This window comes from Pleurodeles waltl, chromosome 6 (genome assembly GCF_031143425.1).
Source record: "Pleurodeles waltl isolate 20211129_DDA chromosome 6, aPleWal1.hap1.20221129, whole genome shotgun sequence".
Taxonomy (NCBI): Eukaryota; Metazoa; Chordata; class Amphibia; order Caudata; family Salamandridae; genus Pleurodeles; species Pleurodeles waltl.
Window position 1 is genome coordinate 136,273,747 of NC_090445.1, and position 22,242 is coordinate 136,295,988.

The 22,242-nt window shown below is 46.4% G+C and overlaps 1 protein-coding gene across 4 annotated transcripts in view; it reads left to right on the forward strand.

Annotated features, from left to right (window-relative positions):
- Nucleotides 1–22,242, forward strand: part of RARA (retinoic acid receptor alpha) — a 343,208-nt gene that overhangs the window by 315,175 nt on the left and 5,791 nt on the right. For all 4 annotated transcript variants that reach the window (XM_069237584.1, XM_069237585.1, XM_069237586.1 and 1 more), the window contains 4 exons: nt 2,231–2,372; nt 14,392–14,555; nt 15,375–15,551; nt 16,424–16,628. In XM_069237584.1, the coding sequence (XP_069093685.1) occupies nt 2,231–2,372; nt 14,392–14,555; nt 15,375–15,551; nt 16,424–16,628 (688 nt within the window). The remainder of the gene's footprint in view (nt 1–2,230; nt 2,373–14,391; nt 14,556–15,374; nt 15,552–16,423; nt 16,629–22,242) is intronic.

The window sequence follows — 22,242 nt, forward strand, 5'->3', positions numbered from 1 at the left end:
ACGCCTGTTGGTGTTGCTATTGTTTATCGGCCTGTTTCAAGCGTTCTGGCAGGCAGAATGTGACTGCCAACTAAAACATTTGAAAAAAGCCTGCTTCAGTGAACCAAAGAAAACAAAAAAACTGAATATGTTCTGTGTACATTGCATGGATGACCTAAAGATTTTAAAATGGGATAATGTGTGCTTTTGAGTTTGGGTGCAATCAGTACATAGGAGGCGGAATAAACCAAATATATAACCGCACGAGGTGAGAGAGAAATAGTCATTGGGTGTGGCCAACGCCCACTTTAAAGCAACTCATATAAAAAACGGCATTTGTAGCAGACATAGCCCCGCCGTTCCTTTTTAATAACCCCACCCCTCCCCCCAACCCCCCCCCCCCCCCCCCCCCCCCCCCCACTTCTGATTGTGCAAATCAGCCTTTGGGGGGTGGACTGGCTGGCCAGTGATTGGGCCTGGCTCATCCTAAACTGGAGTTAGGCCCTGTGAGAATTTGAAATATGTCCCAGGCCTTGACCTAGATGTCCCGGGCGAGCTTGTCAATTGCCAGTGTCCGTTCCCTGCGAGCCTCTGTTTCTGTTGTGCTAGTTGCCTTTTTCTAGTTGTTTGCCCTCATCACCAGCGAAGAATACGAGCAGAATGCATGTGTAGGGGGCGACAAGTGGGGAATGCCGCTCTGTTTCCTAACAGAGGATGTTGTGCTCAGCTGAATCTGCAGTGGAAAAGCTGCAGCGCGCTGTATATTGGCCACCCAGGCTGATGTCAGCATTAGTGTACTGTGACTCCTGCGCCCTCCGCATGACGCTTCCTGTATTTATAAATCAGCACTAGTCATGCTGGGTGTTTTTATACGAACTCTGCCCCTTCGGCGTCACTCTGACTTTTCATGCTTGTTTAATTAAACTCATCCAGTCGATTTACAAATGCACACGTGTATAGTGTGGCATACTCCCTCGTTGTGTTACTGTTGCTGTCCTGTTGTATCCACTTTCTATGTTTTCTTTTAATTCGTCTCCAAAGTCTTCGTTTCTCGTTTTTCCCCTTTTGTCAACCTGCGTGTTTTCTTTTGCTCTTTTTCGTACTGATTTTCTTTCTTTGCTTGTTATTTTATCTCCCCAGTCCTTTTCTTCCTGTTACTCTTTTTCTTTAACCTTTTCTCAACCATGCTCTTATTTCCTTCCTTGTATGTCCGTCCTTTTGCTCTCCATCTCTTCCCACGGCGCTGTTGCTGATTACGCCCTCTCACCAAGAGTTCAGTACTTTGGGAAGAGAGGAACATTGAAGGGCGGGGGCAAGCTTGTGAGCCGCCCATAACAAATAGTATCGTGCGATGTGTACGCCCATTCACATAGGGCACACCGCAGCCTAAATGTGGTCCTGCTGCTTTAGTAATGGCCGTTACCAGTGAACATCCCTTCGGTACTTATTCTAGCTAACTCGGAAGAAATGAAAGGTTGAGTATCTACCCCAGTGAGATTCAAACATTTGGCCTTCAACCCGCTACTCACCTACCACCTGCAGTAAGTGCATCATTCCATCAAGCTATGGTGTTAAAAATGTCCGAGTCATTATCTCACATCTCCAATCATTTTATTGATCGCCTTATTGGGGCAATTATACATAGAGTAATCAATTCCGTAGTCGGGAAACTGTTTGCAGTCCTGTGCTAATTAACCAGAAGAGCTTGCTTTGTGCTTCCCATTGTCCTTCCAAGTGTGGGGATACATGGCAATTCCCTAGAGTCTGGCTTAGTTGTTTAACCATTAACAAACTCCCAGTCTAGTCCGCATAATACATTTTTTGCATATTGAGACTATTCTGGACGTACATAGTGGACACGATTTCGCCATCTAGTGGCTGGAATCTTGAAAAACAATATAAAATGCAAATTCCTTAAAAATGTTGGGCAGATATAATAAGATGAAGTCTGTCCGACTCATGAGTTGACTGTGAGCCCACAACGCCGCACTACTGTGACCACTTTCTTCAAGTTTTGGTTTTCTACCATCAGGTTTGTAAGCTTGTCCATGTAACTTTTCTACTTATAATACCGCAGTACTGCATGGCCATGGCCGCAGGAACCGTAGATTAAGTATGATGATTTTCACACATTGGGTTAGTTCTGGAATCCTGGTGTCTGAAAACCTCGACATGAAGAGAAGTGTTTTATGTGCACTAGGGTTTCCCTCGCTGTGCCGTCTGAGTAAACACTCCTGTGTCCACTTTTTAGGGTTTCTTCCGGAGAAGCATCCAGAAGAACATGGTGTACACCTGCCACCGGGACAAGACGTGTATCATCAACAAGGTGACGCGGAACCGCTGCCAGTACTGCCGGCTGCAGAAGTGCTTCGAAGTGGGCATGTCCAAAGAGTGTAAGTGAAGACTCGGTGTGCACAAAAGACTCTAGCTTGCTGTCAGTCCTGGGCTACCAGGTGCACGTGTGCCGCAGACCTGGGGATCAACAAATGGGGTGTGAGTGACCAGAGAATCCTGTGTGAGTGCACGGACATGGTTCCTTGGTTCTGTATGTGAGGGTCCTTGGGGGATGAGAAGATACCAGGGGCCCATGGATCAGTAGGTGACGCAACCTGTTGGATCGTTGCATAAGAGCACTTGCGAGGTTCCCTTGGATCAGGGTGCATGGACGCAGGGGGGCTCTTGGATCAGTGTAAGAGGGCGTGGGTGAGTGTGAATCGGTGCACTCGTTGCACTGCAGAGCTGTCTTGCTGTTATGGAAGGCAACGATTATTCTCTCATCACCCAACAAACCCTCTCCAACAGAATACATGTTCTCTCGTCATGATAACTTTGCAGAACCGCTGATGGATAGATGGCGGAAGGCGGGATCCTCGGGCATTGAATTGCAAGCGTTGCCATGGCAACTGTTGATGGATGATGTCAGAGATAAATGACGCTGACAAGTCCCCGGCGCTTGGGTGTCGCGGAGTGAGCATGAGAAGTCTTGGCGCTAATGACCAAATCGCCGGGGGTTATATTAATAACCGTGAGACGTAGTTATAAAAAGGGCGGTGGTTAAATCGATTTTTGCTAGCACTGATAGCAGACCGAACCAAGCACAGCCAACCTCATATCGATCGCCTAGAGAACCGGCAGAGTGTCCCATTTGGCCCTGTGGCTGGATCGCAGACTCGTTGGCAGACCTGATTTCACATTACAGCTCTTTCTGCTCATCACAAGCATGGCTGTGGCTGATGCCAGCCCCGCAATAAGAGGTGTAAAATACCTCCTCCCACTACAAGAGCCGATTCTATACACCCAGAGTGATTTTGCATCCAGCGTTGGTCTGTGGCGTTCATAGAAGCGGGGAGGAGGAATATCCCAGCCCACACTGGACTTCCCCCTCAAAAGCGAAGAGTACCTACACAGTGCCCACTAATGGAAATGCCTTTTTAGTGCAATTATAGGCAGCCGTGTTTTGTTGTGTATCCAATTACATAACCGGTTGTATTTGATAAATTGCGGAATAAATCTGTTTTACAAGTGCAGTAAATTATTCCTGTCCGTCTTCCTGCATCTTTCTCTAAAGAATGCTAACTATTCATTTTGAAGGGGGAATCTGTTTGTTAATTGGCGCTCCTTGCCACCACTTGCGTGATCCTGGTGCCCTCTGTAAATGTCACATGATCAACCTCATTAGGGCCTTGGGGTAGAGAGACCTGCTGATCCTATAGAACAGCGGAACATGGAAACATTCTGCTTATATTGTCTTTTCTGCACTTTGCAGCATGATTATGTTCTAGATGCACATGCTGTACGTTATTCCACCATCAAGTGAATGAGTCTAGGAGCCTTGTAAAACATTTTTTTTGGGAAGGGGTGAAAGGGGTGGGGGGGAGCATCGGCATAGGTGAAGTATGTATCGCAAATAACTTCAATTGTAAGCTCTTGCAGGCAAATAACGTTAAGAAGAAGAAGGTCGGAGCAAGCAACTGATGCAGGAATTTTCTCTCACTACCTCATAAAATAAACATATGTATAGATGTAGACTTGTACAAAGACATGGAGTCATTGTTAACATGGATTCAAGGATACAGAGACTCCTAAACGTAAACACAGGCAGACAGAAATCGGTAGGCACAGAGACATACAAGTACATACTTTTATAAAGACACAAACTTGCAGATAAACACCCATAGTAGGAAGAACAAAACACACAGACAGCCACTCAAACAAGTTACTTTACACGTGTACATAGTTGTAAACATGTATACTTACCAGGGTAGGTTTGGTCGATCACGTCAGTAGGTGCCTGCATCGGCCTTTTCTACCCACCCCCCTAGATTCAGGTCTCTTAGGTTCAGCCACCTGTTCACTGCCACGTTTTGCCAGCTTGTTCCCATACAGTGCCTCATCACCGCATATGCTGTACCACCTTCTCATACAATCTAATAGCTTGCACTATCATGCATTGTGCCATTATTCTGCCACCGACATATTTTACTATCCTATCCAGAGTTTTTAGTGGGCAAGGTACCGGGAAATGACATTCCCAAGCTTTAGTTTGAACAAAACAGTCCCCACCCTTTAAATTAAATATAAAGAAAATAAAAAAATAAAAAAACTTTCCTGCACGGTTGAGTTGCCGAAGTCTGAAAGGGTAGAACATGGGACTCCTCCAGCATGACATGAAAGGAGAGACCAATAAGAAGTAAACCTTCTCTCCAAGGTGCCTGCTACCTGAAAGAAATGTGGGTCTGTGTAGTTGGTTATACACCAAATCTCCAGGCTGCTTGGGAGCTAGTATAGGCTTTAATAGATAGAATCAGGAATGTGTCATTTTACTATATGTAATACATTTTTAAAACTAATATATTCAGTGCTATCTGGCAAAGGTTTTGGACCTCTTAGATATATATATATATACCCCAGTGCATTCACTGGGATTGAAATCAGTGACTCTCCGGTTACAGCCATCTGAAGTGATGGCATTAACCAACCGAGCTGTCTTACCAGGAAAATGCATTTCTCAGAGATAAATTTGTTGCGTTTGTTTTTCGGTTAAGGTGTTGTTTATCATGTGCATTTAACTGTAGGTGAAAGGCCACCCAAATCTTTACAGAATATTTAGTTCTTTTTATCCATGTCTGTGACCCGGTTTCCATACTCTCTTACCACACCCCCATTGTGCTCAGGAACATAGGTCCCAGACTTTTTTTTATGGACTCGGACCTCTGATCCTTTCCTAGGTTGTCTCCTTCCCCTTAATTCTGCCCCTCATCCAGTCTGTCACCCTCCTTACTCATGCATTCTGCCATCCTTCTCCTACAGTTTGCTATTATTTTTCCAAATGTTCTGTCCAAAGCTATTTTTAACACTCTGCTCCGTTTTCGCACACATTCTGCCTCCCCGACTCCTCCACCCAGGGTACAGTCTGCCATCCTTATCGGATGGTCCTCCCCTTCACATGCAGCCCCCTCCTGATAGTCTGCCCCCTTTATACGTCGCGCCTCATAGTCTGCCACCCTTTCCTCCCAGCACATTCTGCCCCCATTCCTCCGCCCTACCCTCGTACATTCTGCTGCCACCTCCTTGCATTCCTCACACCCCCGGTGCTTTCTGCCCGTTAGCCCCCTCCACAGCGCTCGTGCGCCCGGCGGGCGGCAGCTGGTGCCTTGTCGGGCAGCGCAGACTGCGGGCTCCGCGCTCATTAGCTGAGACGGGCCCGGTGGCACCTCACACTGCGTGCGTTATATTAATACGGTCTCATTAGGAGCCCTCCCCGACCCACTTCCCCCCGTGACTGGGCGAGGAGATTGGATTTCAGCTCCCGCGGGGCCTGGAGCGATATGTGAAGGAATAAAGCCCTGTGACTGAATGTTTCCGCACCGAGCCCGGCAGTCTGCCAAGGCGATTACCTTCCGCCGCGCCTCCTTGTGCTCGGAGTGCGCGCGGGGTCCCTGCCACCTCTCTGTGCGCGCGGGGCCTTTCCATCTCTGTGCGTGCAGGGTCCCTGCCACCTTCCTGTGCGAGCAGTGGTGCGCGCGGAGTCCCTGCCACCTCTGTGCGAGCAGTAGTGCGCGCGGGGCTCCTTCCACATCTGTGCGCGCGTGGCCCCTTCCACATCTGTGCGCGCGTGGCCCCTGCCACCTCTCAGCGTGCAAGAGTGCGCGCAGGATCTTTACATCTCTGTGCATGCAGAAGTGCACTCGCAGAGCCCTGCCAATTCTGTGTATAAGAAAGGGCACGCGGAGAGCACTACCTACCTTTGTACATGCAACAGTGCACGCAGGGAGCCCTTCTGTCTCTGCATGCAAGATTGCATGCTTGGAGCTCTACCATGTTTGCCTCAAAAGTACACCCGCATTGTCTCCATTTCTAGGGGTAGTGAGACCTACAACTGTGATGTTTTAGTGCTTGTTGCTAATCATATCATCTCACTACACCTGGGAATCCCTACTGTCTGTGCATAAGGGGAGCCCTACCATCTCTTCTGCAAGATTGCACCTGAGGAACCTCCCACTCCAATATGTGTGTGTGTGGGGGGGGGGGGGGGGTCAGTGACACCTACAGCTTTGTTGCTTTAGTGCTCGCGATGAGCCCTACCATCTCATTGTATGCGAGCGCACACGAATGAGTCATCCCATCTAAGTGAATGCAAGCATGTACTCAGGAGGTTCTTCCAGCCCGGTGCATTCAAGGGTGCACAGGCGGGACCGTCCCTTCTGTGTGCACGCAAGAGAAGCCTACTATCCATGCGCATGCAGGAGAGCTTGACCAAAGGTCGTTTACCTAGACTGTAATAGTGAACATGAACGAGCTTTCATCTCTGTGCTGGAAAATTGCAAGTGAGCGTGCCCCTGTTGTCTCTGCGGACATGCGCATACAGAGAGTGCACCTGATCAAGCTCTCCATATCCGTGCGTGCTAAAGTGAATTTGAGGGAGCCCTCTGTTTTCCGCGCCTATGAGAGAGCACCATTGAGTGCTCACTCGCGTGTCTGGGCGTACAAGAGTGCGCATCATTTGGTCTTCCATTTCTGTGTTGCAAGAGCGGGCCCTCCAATCTCTCTGCTAAAAGAATGCACCCAAGCGAACGAGCTAGAATAGTGCAAGGTTGACATACGTGAGCGAGCACTCCCACCTTTGTGCTAAATAGTGCGCTCTAGAAAGCTCTCCTTGATCCTGGGTAGAGTGCTGTCAAGTGAGCACTCGCTCGCTTGTTTGTGGGACTCTGGTGTAAAAGAACACTCGTGTGCTTTCTCACTCCTACAGGCGAAGTGCACTGAAACTAGCGCACCCATCTGTGGGCAAGAAAATTGCGCTTGGGTGATTTTCCCCCCACCCCCCCCCCACCCCCCCCCCCCCCCCCCCCCTCTCTTCTGGGCGATGGTGTTTAAATGAGGTCTTTCCTGTTGCACTGTGGTCTCTCCGGTCTGTAGTGGAAGAGTACAGCCGGGCAAGGTATCCCCTAGTACTGAAAGAGAGCGCGTTTCTGCATGAATGCACCCGTGTTCCGATGTTGGCACCTTTCTGCTGGCCGAAGGCCACCCCCGCAGGTAGGGTGCACTCGTGAAAACTTCCTTCTGTGCTGCCATAAAAGGCGTACTGCTGAGGTCACATGTCAGACCTTACAGCGCACTTTCCTTTACTACCAGTTGTTTTACATCCTTGTACCATTACTACGCATTTCTTGTTGTAAAAGCTGATATTGTGTTTTTTTATTGGGGGGGGGGGGCGCAGAACAACCCCCCATTTTAATATATATATATATATATATATATATATATATATATATATATATATATATATATACACACACACACACACACCCTACTGCAGCACGCCCTTACCCATCCCCCAAACCTACCTTAATCACGTCCTGCTTTGGTAACTTCCCTGCTCTTTACTTTAAAAACCCTTACTAGCCTTACCCATTCCTAATCCCTGTACTACTCTGTACCCTTACCCATTCATGAACCCGAACCACTAAATGTGCCTTGTTACCCAGTCCTTAGTCCCTCTTCTAACCCTAAAACACCCTTAAAACCTTAATGCTGTGTACTTTTAACCTATCACTGAACCCTTAAAATCACATACACTCCCCATTTATTTTCATAAATAATAACATAAACCACTTACCCCAGTGCTTAATTTGTATTTCAAAAAACAGTGCCACGGTCCCGCTAGAAGGCCACTTCTGCTTACACTGCCCATTGCCACTATCAGTGCTGCCTATTACTGTAACTACACAACTACTACCATCAAACTTTTACAAGTGTGACAATTCCTACTATTCCAGGCCCTCAGAGTTGGAAGAATGGTTTTGGTAGCAAGAATTAGCCAATTTTAACGTATATTGAATTCATAAACAACTGTTATTGTGCTTGTCTCTGAATTATGCAAACAGCGCCACCATGTGGCAGACTGCTATAACTGTAGGTGTTGACAATGAAGTGCCTAGAACCGGCAGCCACCTGCTCAAATTAAGCACTGACTTACCTTCATTTTAAAACACCGAAGAAGGCCCCTTCGTTGTAAAGACTGGTTTCGTGACGTCCAATGTGGTAAAAACTGCGCTGTTAACGTTACGTACTGCGGAGGCCAGCTTTCTACGCCCTCAGATAAAATCCCTTGGACCTCTCACTCCCACACCTGGGTGTCTCCGCCCCCTTTGACCCGTTAGTAAACTGCCGCCCGGGCCTCCCTGTCTTGTATAAGCCCCTACCTAGTTTCCTCTGCTCCTCTCCGCACCTGGCATGAGGCCAGGACTCCGAGTATGTGGGCCTGGGCAGAAGCATGTGCCCTTATCCTATCAGAATAAGACCCGGCTCTGTGCCCAGCGCTCTTTGGTGCCAGATCAGGGCACCCTGCTTCGATGCTGTACTGTGTGAATGCTTGTACTTGCAGTAACCCGGACCCCGCCTCGGTTGCAATAGTATAGCCCTCCTTTACCTCCAGACAATCATGGCACCTAGGAAGGTCGCTGGGTGGCGCTGCTGCCACCCTTCCGCCTCCTTCTTAGGCCTGCGTTCCTGGATCACTCCTTTCTTTATCCTTGGCCTGGCGGCTTTCAGCATCTGCCATTTTTCTTGTGTGGACGCCATTACCCCCACCCCCCCTTGTTTCCCGCTTCATTTTTCTTGGTTTCAATAGAATTAAAGCTCCCTCCTCCCCCGCCTTCTCCCCGATTGACGGATGTCTTGTCACGGCTGCAATTTTCCATTCCCGAATTATCATTCCATTTTTTTTCTTCTCCCCTTTATTGAATTTGCAGAGGGGACATGAGTGATTTCTGAATTATTCCAGCCTGCCTGCCTCTCCTACCCTCTCCCCCCTCTTCCTCGATCTCTTTCTTTTCTCTGTTATTAAATTTTCCGGGCCGCGAGTGACTGATTACGCGTCTGGAGTAATGGTTTAGTAATAGCTTCATCCCTTCTTTAACGGAGAGCACTGCGCGGCTCCAGCTCGGGTAATCTCGTCCCCTCAGAGGGCCTGGGGGTGAAGCCCTCTCCCCCCCAACACACACATACCCCTGCCATCGGTGTGGCCCAAAAAACCTCTCCTGTGCCCCACACCTCAGTTCATCAGATCCACAGTGAACTAATGGTAAGTTTCTGCTTTGGATGGGACTAGCTGCTTGGCGAACTGTGTTGGAACAGCTTCTAGGGTGAGGGTAGTGCCCCGAGGAGGCATCCTATATCACAGATCGCAGAGTGCCCTTATTTATTCTCAGTATAAAGGATGTGGCAGGTGTTTCACTGTTCCGTAGAGAAACAGAGGGGCATGCTAACTAAAACTTCACGCAACACAGCAGCAATCAAAGGTGCTGCGCTGTGTTTCATGAATGGGTGAGAGCCGATGAGTGCCATAACCTATGATGCACTTCCGCTCCCTACCTGCACCAGGGTGCAAGGATTTCTGCGTTGCAGGCAAAATTGCTTTTGTGCAGAAAGGGCGGCCTGCCTACACAAACACAATTCTAATTGGCAATTTCCAATGCATTGGTCATAGAAAGAGGAAGTAACAAGGAGAAATATAAATAATTCTCCTCATTATGCCATTTTCTGGGTAGCATACCATTTTGGTGCAATCTCAGGTTTACTGATCCATGGGTGGGTGGATGCCTAAGAATACTCCATGCTCCACCCATGGAACATCTACTACAACAAAATGCGATGCAGCGCAAGCTGCTGAGTAGCATTACATTTCTTTACAAAGTCACACAGGACGGCGCACATCGCCCCTTGCGTGGCTTTGTTAGGGTTACTTAAGCCTTTGCATTGTGCAACACACAGGCTTCGTAAATTCGGGCTAGCATGTGAGCAGTAAAGTTACATATGAGTCTAGCTCACTTTGTCAAAGATCAACTGGTGTGTAGCAAAGCTCTTGAGTTACCTGTGTCCAGTCCTTCGCTGATCTCAAAGATGGCATCAGTTGAGGGTTACGTTTATAGGAAATGGCCTCTCAGATACGCCAGCTCGCTTCTATTCTCGCACATTGGTGTCCGAAGTGGGATCTCTTTTCCATGCCTAGGAAGGGTGCCTGGATTTGAGAGGGTCAGACTGACTTGTGCCCAGCAGCCCCCTGGAAGTGTGTGTGTATATGTATATGTGTGTATATATATCTTTTCTACCCACCCTTCACTTGCCTTGTTAATACTGCTGTTTGGCTCCAGCTTGTCAGGGTTATTAACAGCCACTGCAGCGAGCTCTGCACAGCCGGCTGGAGTATTTCATTTACCACCTTAATTTCGGCATCTCTGCCCTTAGACATTAGCATCTGTCTTTGGGAATCTAGTAGAAGGGGGAAGGGAAAGTGGATAAGGGAGGAGATTGATTTACCGTAGGCCGCTCAGGCACGGTTCTGTTTCTGTAGATGAGATGGGCTCGCTGTAAGGTGTAGGGAGGCTTAGGTGATTTGCTGCTGCCCTGATGGGAACCTGCCAGTACAGCTTCCAGTTTACTGTGGACAGCTTGCCCTAGAGATCAGGATGTGGTATGCTCCTTCCATCCTATGGATCTAGAAAAAAATCCCACACATTGCCAAGGTGGTGCCTCATGCTGTTCCATCTGGTGCTGTACATGTCTGGCTATTGCGCCATCCCAAAGTTAGCCAGGAACCCATTGTCTGCTGCAGACGAGCAGTCAAGGCCTCCTCGGCGGTGCAAATATTGGTGCCAGATACAATACAGTGCACAGTTTTGCGATTTGCGTCTTCTTGGGATTAGCATGATATGCCTTATTGCATCATCTAGTGGTTGGGTATCGATCAGCATGCTGATAACATTAGCTGATTTGACCGTCGTCCTAATTTTCTGCTTCAGGATTTGTTGTTCATTCTTCATGTCAGTGAAAACTAGAGATCTGTAGCCTTTAGAGTTCACACCATACGACCCCAAACTATTTCATCATAACTTAGTGTGATACAGCAAAGATGTCTGCCACCATCAATGAAAGGGGCAATGTTTACTTAGTGACAGGCTTTGTTGTTGCGCAGGTCTTTCCTCTGCTGATGAATCACTCTGCATAGCACATAGCTCCACAGAAAACCGGGCCACTTCCTATGTTCTGATGCCAGCACTTGTAGCAAGAGATGAAACAAAGTTATTGTGAAATGTTGCGCTGCTTGCACAACCGTCTTTTGAAGAAGTAGCAGTTGGGGAATCCGTTTCTATGAAGGTTTGTTTACGATGAAGTGATTGTGGTTTTGTGCTGCTCCAGAAGGTAATGTTAGACAACTAAAGCTTTTCTGGATCCCCTTTCTAGCTGGTTGCAAAAATGCTTTTCTTGTGCTGTGTATGTTCTCGACCTTTCATAACGCATATGGAGATTTAGAAGTCTATACGACAGAACATTTATAAGTACAATACATATACTACAATAGCCACATATACTAACACGCACAGCATTCACTTGCATTGGATTGAGTGACAAAACACAGTATAAATCTGACTGTGAATTTGCGAGACACTCAGCCAGTGCCAAATAACTACTAATGAGTGAAGGAAAGACCTCTGATTACAGAATAGTGAGGAGCAACCTTTAAATGAGACCTTTTCTTTTTCTGCGCCAAATCCCCTTGTGCAGCGTCCAGACCCTATACCAAGGGTGGGATACTCCAGACTATGTTTAAAAAGGCTGCCCTAGGCTTGGCACAAAACAGGCTAGGGCTCTTAATGTTTAAATGATGTCTATACTCGGAATCACATGTTTAAGCTGCATCTCCGGGTATGGAACACTGCGTATGATGTTGCTTTATGCAGCTTACATACTCCGGCTGCTTACTGTTAGAAAGACCCCCTCCCCATCCTCCAGCTATATTTCTAAAACCCGATCTGGAAAATTGACCTATATTGTAGTTCCTCTCGACTCCTCTCCTTTCTGACTCCAGTGACCGTCTTCTTACTGTCCATCCTCTGCATGCCGTCTTTTTATTATTTATATATTTATTTATTTTATTGCCACTTCCCAGTCTCAAGGCTGCCTTAATCCTTATTTTAATTCTGAAATTGGTTGATATCTCATTTCATAGATCACAACCTCTCTTTGAAACCCTATTGTAAACTTGCATTGCCTTATCTCTACCAGCCTATATCTCACCATTCACCAGAAACCACATGGCCACCACTAATATTCACACCTAACTGGTATTAGTGTAATATATCACAAAGTAACTGCCTGCATTTTTTTCTTAAGAGCACATGACTAATCACAACCAACAGTAACCACTATATTAACCACCAGCAGTGGGTTCCAGAGTAGCATGCTACTTGCCGTAAAGCACCTCAAAACCTCAGGAGTAGCAAGCACAATGTAAAAGCAATTACAATTACCATTTGTAGTTTAAGTTTTCCAAATTTTGTGTGCTGGAGTGAGCATGCACTTTTTGCAGTAAGAATCAGGGGCTTCTTAGGGAAGAAGGTTTTGGTAGTTGGTAGGTTTCTTCTCAAAGTACTTCTCCTGCCTATGGGACCTTGCATGTTACAGGGTGTAAGGGGACTGCGAGTGACTTAGATATTGACAAATCAGGACACCTACTGTTAGCAAGTACTAAATCTGATAAACAGTGACAAATTTCTGGTCCTCAGAGTTGCCCAGTGGAGGTCAAAAAAGTGTGGGTGGCATGAAGACTTGTGTATCTCAGCACACTTATTGGGTAGCTCTTGCGCGTTACAACACAGTGCCATCTTTATTCAGACATCTACTGATCAGTCTCAGATTAACCAAGTGAACAGTTACTATCTTGCTCAGTAAGGAGAGGCACTACAGGTGTCCTCCTTGTGAGTAGCACCCTTAGTGGATAGACTTGGCCACCTACGGCTGTAAGGGCTGCTGAGACCACAACTGAGAATAAGTGACCTTTTGTGGGGAGGTGGTGTATTAAGAAGAAAAAAAAAGCTGGCACAACTTGTGCATGTGTCTGCACGTGTGCAGATTTGTGGGTGTCCATACTATCAAGGAATTCACTGCTAGCAACAGGCACTTAAAGTCTCATTGCGAGTTTGGCGGTCGGACCTCCGCACTTCTGACAGTCTGACTGCCAGATTACAACCCTGGCGGTCAGGCGGCCAGGGGATCGCTGGGATCATGGATCCCAACGAGGTGGCGGCGGTCGGAGTTGTGGTCAGCCACATCGGTGCTGATGGCAGCACCACCGTGCTGATCATGAGTCCACTTTCCGCCAGCCTTTCCATGGTGGTTTTACCATGCAAAGGCTGGCTGAAAGCCAGTGGTTGGGGCCACAAGGGGGCCTCTGCACTGCCGTGCCCATTGCATGGTCAGTCCAGCGGGCCCCCATGTCAGCACCCTCTGAATGAGCACTATCTGCTCTGCTGAAGCCAATGCTGTGGCACTGTTTCCGGCAGAAACGTCATAATAAGATGACGGGCAGATCGGTGAAAACATTGTAATACGACTGAGGGTGAGGCCGCCGGTATGACAGCCTCACCCTCGCGAGTTTGGCGGTTGGACCACCAAACTCCTAATAAGGCTTTTAGTCTGAGGTAATGAGATGCCTGACTCTTGTGCATGACATAATACTTTAATGTTCAACTTAAAGTTTGTTTTATTTCAAGGCCTGGCTTAATTGAAAAAGCTTTATTTCAAAAACAAAATGTGCATTTGCCTATGTATAAAAAAAAAAAATCCTCTGTCCTTAATTTGGTTTAAAATGAACACTACAGTTGAACTGAATGCAACTGAGATTCTGTGCTCACAGTAGAACCAGGAGTTGGTCTGTTAAAGCTCGTATCCTTTTCCGGACCAAGATTCATCCTGCAGTTTCAGATCTGTTCTTTTTGCCTTCCATCATATCGTCGTATAGTTAATCAGGCCATAGGAGGCTTGGAAAGGGCGGGAGGGAGGGCTGCTCGTCACTGTCCTCTACCAGTAAGGCACTGAGTGAAGCTTGCGTAATTCTTTTGCTTTTTCCAGCCGTTAGGAATGACAGGAATAAGAAGAAGAAGCAGGAGGCCCCAAAGCAAGAGTGCACCGAGAGCTACATCATCACCCCTGAGGTGGAGGATCTTGTGGAGAAAGTGCGCAAGGCTCATCAGGAAACCTTCCCAGCCCTCTGCCAGCTCGGGAAATACACTACAGTGAGTTGGGTGTAGCACTTATCTTGCTTTCTTAACTTTGTTCTCACATTTCCCTTCCACACTGTCTCATTCAGGACACTTTGTGCTGTACAGCTTATTTCCTCACTCATAAGCTCCTCTTTGTATCTTCCCTTCTACCATTTGTACCGTCCATTCTCTCTGAGTCGGCCTGAATACTCGGCATACCCCCTTCTCCCTTCCATTCATAGGCTAGTAAAGCCTCCCTGATTGTTGCAAAGGTGGCGGCCATCTTGAAACGTAACGTTTTCTCCTCTACTTTAATAGAAGCTCCTCAATAAAACAAAAATGTTATTGTCGATCACTAAGAATGTTTTCGATTTTATCAAACAAGTGTAACAGCTACTAAACTTCAGTGCGTGCCTTAAAAAGCATGTAAACATTTACCTTAATGTCAAAGTTTATAACTACTCCATTTTGTTGTGTTTTGCTAAGTGTGTTTACAAAAAAAGCCTTTAAAGCTAGCTTAATGTTGCACTGGCTCAATAAACGGTTGGCTTTACCTTTCTAAAGTTACTAAGAATGTTCCACAGTTTTAATGATGGGTCTTTGACAGAGCATGGTGTGTGCAATATGTTGCCTGTCACCCCATGCGCATGCTCAGTACAGTCCTTCAGAATTCGAATACCTAGTATTAAACGGGGACAGCCACATTTACCAGGCATGGGCCGTTTTCTAGAAAGTTTGACAGATTTTGTGCTCCGCATCCTTTGCCCTCTTTTCCTGTAATCCTTGGACATGCATAATTAGACTCTGATGCCTGCCTGACCGTCTGTCTATCTGTGCTTGATTTCCTTCCAGAATAACAGTTCGGAAGAGCGGGTGTCTCTGGACATCGACCTCTGGGACAAGTTCAGTGAGCTTTCAACCAAGTGCATCATCAAGACGGTGGAGTTTGCAAAACAGTTACCGGGCTTCACCACACTCACCATCGCCGACCAAATCACCCTCCTCAAAGCCGCCTGCCTCGACATCCTGGTATGTTTCAGCCTGCATTTCGTATTTCACTTGTGCCTAAAATACTGCTTGTTTAAGATGTGAGAGGTGCGGTGCATCGGACAGCTGTTGCTAACGCTGGTGCTTTTCATTTTTCCAAAAATGTCACCAAAGGGAACCTTTACACAGAAAACCTGTGCAGGAAAGGGGCTCGAGCAAGACTCGCAGCCTTGTATCTTGAGCTCTGTGAGGAAGTCAGACTCTGCAATAACACACAATCTGCTACTGGAGCTTGGCCCTCCTTGGATTTCAAAAGTTTTTCTCATTGGTTCTTAGTCTATGCTTAATCGGGCCAGAAAGTGTCCAGTGAGCCTTTGACTCTGGGGACATAAGACCCTGGTCCTCTCGTCCTGTCTTGTCCTGTATGCTGCCCATAGCTGGACCTCACCTGGAATTCCTGGACTGCCCAAAGTTTCACCTGACAGCACCTGTCACAGAATAATCACCCTGTGGTCATTGTCCCAAGAGACAGGCCTTCAGCGAGCCATTGACTCTTATATTCCATCATTTTTATTTCTTTTTTGCTAGCATATTTTGTATTTATTTGAGGTCTAGCTCCACTGGGCCAAGTAGAAGCCCCCCAGAGTTGTACCGAGCTGTGGCTTCGCTATGTTGGGCTGGTTCCTGGCTCTGAGAGGCATGTGGGTTGCGGCTCCTCTCCTCTGAGGTGCAGGGTGTGCTGTGCGATCAAGGTTCTTCAGAGGCGTGCTTGGTTGTGGTTTCCATGTCTTCATCGGAGTCTTGACTTCTCAGACTCATGCTACGCCATGGTTGACCGATTTAACTTGTAGTCACAGCAGCCCCGGTTATGCTTCAGCCTATAACTGCAGTGATGCTCTCCGTGCCCCCTCTAGATTCTGCGGATCTGCACACGGTATACGCCTGACCAGGACACCATGACCTTCTCGGACGGGCTCACGCTGAATCGCACGCAGATGCACAATGCAGGCTTTGGGCCCCTGACGGACCTGGTCTTCGCCTTCGCCAATCAGCTGCTACCACTAGAAATGGATGACGCGGAGACGGGTCTCCTCAGCGCCATCTGCTTGATTTGTGGAGGTGCGTATAGAGGCATATATGTGTGATGTGGTGATATGTTGCATGATCAATTGAACAAAGGCTGGAAAGACGCTGCGCTGCTTATTGGGGGAGGTTAGCTCCTGTAGGTAGCTTTAATTATTTAAAGACAAAATGGTGTTTGCGGAATTTGAACCCAGCAGGTAATCGCCTCAGAAATACAATAGATCAGGTGCAGAATCAATCATGTGTTAGAGACACATTTAAATCGGTATTTGGGTACAAAGTTCTCATTTTGCCATTTGTTGTGCAAGGTATGGGTGGTAAAATGATGAATGTTTTCTTAGGCCGTACCGTAATTTCTGGGTCTGGTCTGTCTTTATAAGATTAGTTCGATATCCAAATTTTCAGTCCCGATTCAGAAATGTGAAAGGAGTTGAACTCCCTCTGTGCAACCTCCTGAAAGCCAGCTATAAAAAAAATCAGTGATGCGTTCTCTAGATTTTTCTAGTCACACGGCCAGTTATCTAGACGCCCTGACGCTAAGGACGTAGGGCCAGATGTAGCAAAGGTTTTTCCCCATTCTGTGTCTATGGGAAAAAGTGTTTGTACATATGGCCCGTAGTCTCTTCCAATCCGAATCAGAAAACCAGTTGTACTGCATCCATCCCACAAGCCACTGAGCGATATTTAAGTGAGATGTGTTGCAGGTAACAAGCAATCACATGAGATGTTACAGGGACAATCAGAGGAACCCCAAACCCTCTCATCAAGGTAGAATACTCTCAAGAACACTAGAACGCAAAGTGTATGTTTAAAGTGTTTATTTTCTAATTCAAATCCTAGTCAAGTGAGCATGGTATTAATTGTAACCACAATGAAGACAAACAATATGGCGGTAGCAACTGGTGCAAAAAGCGTGAATAATAGATTCCACTCCAACATGATTGCTTTTATTTATCTATAAGCAATCCTACCCTCATGGTGTGGCTGTGTCATGAGGCATGAAACTCTGCATCATACGCAACACAGTGTGATTTTTGCAGGCACGTTGTTGGGAGTCGAGACTGGAGCTACCAGGATGCGTTGGGGTGTAAACTAAAATGATAACCTAGAGGCATCTGGTCAACCGCCCCCTTGGCCGGCATCTTTCGCTCTGTTACCCAACCTTTATAAACCCATGTGGCCTATCCCTTCACAACCCCAAATCCTGCCCATTTTTTTGCCACTGTTCATCTCCTGCCATTTCACTCCATATTTCCTTACCATCTTGTCGTCCATATTGTGCTAATTATCATCGTGACGTCTACACTTGCTCCCATTCCATCCTGACTACCCTCGTCCTCCTTTCTTTGGAGTAGATGGGGGCACAGGTTCCTCGAAGGGACAGAGGTGGTGAAAATCTCAGTTAACACTCCTGAATGGTTTCTTCTAGAACTAGTGGTAGCCAACAGATTTTTTGGCACTGGACAAACTATGACATTTCACTGATTAACAACAAATACTGGCTAAATTCATTGGACCACTGCAGTGTTTTGATGCTACTTGAATCCTTTAGAGTTGAAAAACTCAATAGGTGGAACTGGTTTCAACGGAAACCATTTGTAACTGGTGAAGTGAGAGTTCCACTGATCTATAACTGCATTTTTTTTTTTTTTTTTTTTTTGGTAGTTTGGTATAACTGTTGGATGTTTGTAGGTCTGTGTACAACCATGTGATTCTCCACTTAAAAATGTGTAATTTCATTGCGCCCCAGACAGTTGCACCTTTACACCAGCTTTACTCTGCTTTCCCAGCACAATTTTCCTCAGTATCTGTCCAAGGCCCTTCACCTAACCCCCCTTTTCTGGCAGGCTTTGTGCATTGAGTGAATTTTTTTAGGGCTGACGTTAGCCAAGACCTTTTGATGTTACTAAAATGAATGAATGTATATATTCACTGAAAAAACAAAGGTTACAGAGACGTTCTAGTTAGGTTATGAATTTCCTCGCACAAAAAAAAGAAATTCAGCAATTATAGTTATTGTTAACTCAAGTAACTATAACTTGCGCCCGCCATACCCAGTTTTCTCATCAATAATTTTATTGCAAATGTTGCAGTAATATCAGTGATGCCATAGATGTCATTAATGATGTAATATGTGGAGTAATTAGCTGTGCAGGACGCAGGTGCAAGTTATAAGTTACCTTAGGGCGCAAGTTATAGTTACTTGAGTGCTGAATTTCTCTTGTTTTGTGCAAGGAAACTCAGAACCTAACTATAACATCCCGTAACCTTTTTTTTTCTTCTGTTAATTCCTATGGTTTTTAGCACACACAGACGTAAATATAAGTGCGCTGCAGGGGTTAGCCGCAGGGCCCTGCCCATAGCCAGGCCCATTGGCCAACGCTCCTGCATGCACCTAAACCCAAGCTGCATGAGCCAAACAGGGCCTTGCTTTTCCCTTGTATTAGCGAATCCAGATCTGCGGAGGATCTGCGTCCCTATATATCTATATTTTTTAAACTATAATATCTCAAAAAGCACTAAACTGATTTGCACCAAACCACAAAAAGTGTGATCTGCGCAACAGGTTCTTGCTTCCTGCCAAGTCTGGTGTAATTCCGTTCAGCTGTTTGGGTTGTAGGCATGTCTAAAGGTCCTATGGAAAAATGAATGGGGAAATGTGTTTTCGGACCCCCCTTTTTCTCGGCCCCTACTTGACGGATCACCCTGAAACTTTCAAGACAGCAGCTGTACTCGAACTCAGACAAAATACCATTACCTCTTGGTTGTGCACAGCCACTGCACCAACTTTTTGGCTCAGACTCTGACCAGAGTCAGTCATATGGAGATAATAATTGGGTGATAGGGGCAGTTTGCTCCACAATATGACAAAAAACCTTCACCATGTTCTGGCTCGCTAGTCGCACATCGCCACAGACCAGCTCCAGGCCTCTCTCTGATTCCGGTTTTGTTTAACCCCTCTGAGAGTTTGGTTGTGCAGGCATCCGCAAGCAGAATGAATCCGAACACCTTTCTGACTACTCCTCCAGACAGAGATTCCAAACAAATTAAGATATTTGGGAAAATGTTTCTGTTGGGCAGCCTTGCCTTGAAGTCAGTCCACACCAACTACTGCTTGGGACGGTACACCAATGCACTTTTAGACATTATTGGTGGGATCTCATCAGCAGTCACTCGAGACTTACGTGCTTCATTGGTCCAGACCATTCAAGATTGCCAGGCTGCAACCAAGTAGTTCATGCAATCAGGGTTAGACACCACTGATTCTTTAGGATGAGCAGTTGGCGTAATGCTTCGATGCCACATGTGAATGAGGTCCACAGGCTTCTCCGGAATAGCCAGGTATTATTAATGAACATGCCTTTTGACAGATTCACCCTGTTCAGCGAGAAGGTGGATTTGGCCCTAGAGGCTTTTTATGAAGAGCCGAGACACAGCACTTGGAGGTGCATTCTGCTGGGAGTGGCGCACAGTATTAATGTATGCCTTCCCCCTCCTCTCCCTTCCAGAGTTTTGAAGAAGATGAGGAGCAGCCAGGCCCCGGTTGTCTTAGTGGCTCCGGACTGGGCCAGGAAAGTGTGGTACCTGGAAGTTCTGCTTGAGCATCTGTTCTCTGGTCAGGCTGCTGCTTTGAAAGTATCTTGTGTTGCAGCAGCAGGTCAGGGTCTTGCCACCTGGATCTGCACAATCTGCTCCTCCATGCAAGGAGATTGAGAAGTAGCAGTTTAGTTCTTGTTAGCTTCCTCCTCAAAATGTTGATATGATTTTTGGCAGCCAGGTGTCTTTACACAAAATTGGTGAATGCCAGGTATTGTAATATGTTTGTGGCTTGGTTCAGGCCTCACCAGACTGACTTGTTTCAGACCAAACTGTCAGATGTGTTATTTGTTTTATATTTGGTCCAGCAAGGTCTTGCAGTGGACCTGGTTATTAGTTACATGTTGACCCTTTCAGCCTTTTCATGCCAGCCGTCCATGTTCAGATCACCTGGTGTGATGAGATTTCTTAAAGGTTTGAAACATATGTTTTAGCCAAAATCCTTTGTCATGCAACTTTAAGACAAATGTAGTTCTCACTTCCCTAATGTGTACCCCATTTGACCCAATGCACAGTTGAGTTTTTAGGCCTGTTGAATTTAAATACGGTCTTTCTGGTCACGATAATGTTAACTTGTCGCATAGGTAAGCTCCAGTCCCTCTCGGTCCTGGCGCCTTATAACACCTTTTTTTCCACACAAACTGATGTTAAGGGCGTGAGCTGCTGTTTTCGTGTCAGCCAAGCTACCACCCTTCTGACATTATTTGCTCCGCCTGATCCCCTCCAAAGAGGCGTAGAGACTTAATTGATTGGATCCTGAAAGAGCTCTCTGTTTCTATGTTAATCGTACCAGAGACCATCGGGCGGACGATCAGCTCTTTTGTTATTCCCAGGAGCAAAGAAAGGCAAGGCGGTGCAAGAGTGGACCATTTACTAGATTGATAGCCAATGCACAGCAGATCTTAATACAGAGGACTAAGGAGGAACCTCCAAAATGTCTTGATGACTGATTCCATACAGTCAAGGTTGTTCCCACTGCTTTGGTACAGATAGTGGCTGTACTGGATATATGCCAGGATGCTATGTGAGTATCAGTACACACATTCATGAAACACCATAACCCTGACACCCAGATCAGTTGAGATGGGCATTTTGCCCAGTCAGTCCTGCTGAACTTTTTGATCTGAGCCATCCCACAAACCAATCACTTTGGGAGATAATGCCTAGTGTCGCTTCACAAGGTGAAACAGAAAGACTAATTACTTAACTTCTGTAGCGCTCTTTCTGGTGGGTACTCACTCTATCTGTAATAGATTCCTCACTGCCCTCAGAACTCCCTGTTCTGTGGAATGGTCTTCTTTACCCATGTAAAAGGGTCCCAGTTTTGGAGCTTTGAGTTTTCTGTTGGGCTCGGCATCGGAGGGTATTTAAAAGCTTCCAAAAGAAAAGGACGTCTATGCATATGAATGCACTTTTATGCTGCTCTGTCACTTCTAGTGTGGAACATAGTCAGCATAGAGTTGCATGCCAGACATCTACTGGTGTGCAGTTTGGTGCCTAGGGATATTTGCAAGGTGAAGAATCTACAGTTAGAACATCCACCAGAAAGTGGAAGACAAAACTTGAGAAAAGCATGACTTAATAACCTGCTTATTTCATTTTAATGCCAGTATCGACTACAGCAACATGTGCTTTTTAAGACCGAAAAGGTTTTGCTTTTAGCCAGTGATTCTTTTATTTTTATTATTTAGGTATTTATTTTTTTGTGATATTAGTAAGGGCCAAGTATATCTACCTGAATACCATATCAAAAGAAAATAATTTTTGACAAAACCAGAACAGTGGCAGCCAGTGCAAGACCTATTGGCTTTGCAAATGGTTATTGGGCCTGTGTTCACGTGTGACCCAGTATTGCGCTCCTCCACCCCTTCCCCCTCCTGCCTTCCTCGAGAAAGCCTCCCCATCCCCTGGTCTCAGAAAAACTGGCTTGGGAAAGGTACACCTCGTTTCTGTGCTCGGAGATGAAAGGGCCTGGAACAAGAGGGAGGATTGTCTGAGGATGAAAGGAAACTGATCCCCGGCTTTTCTACTGAGTTACAAAACAATGCACAAG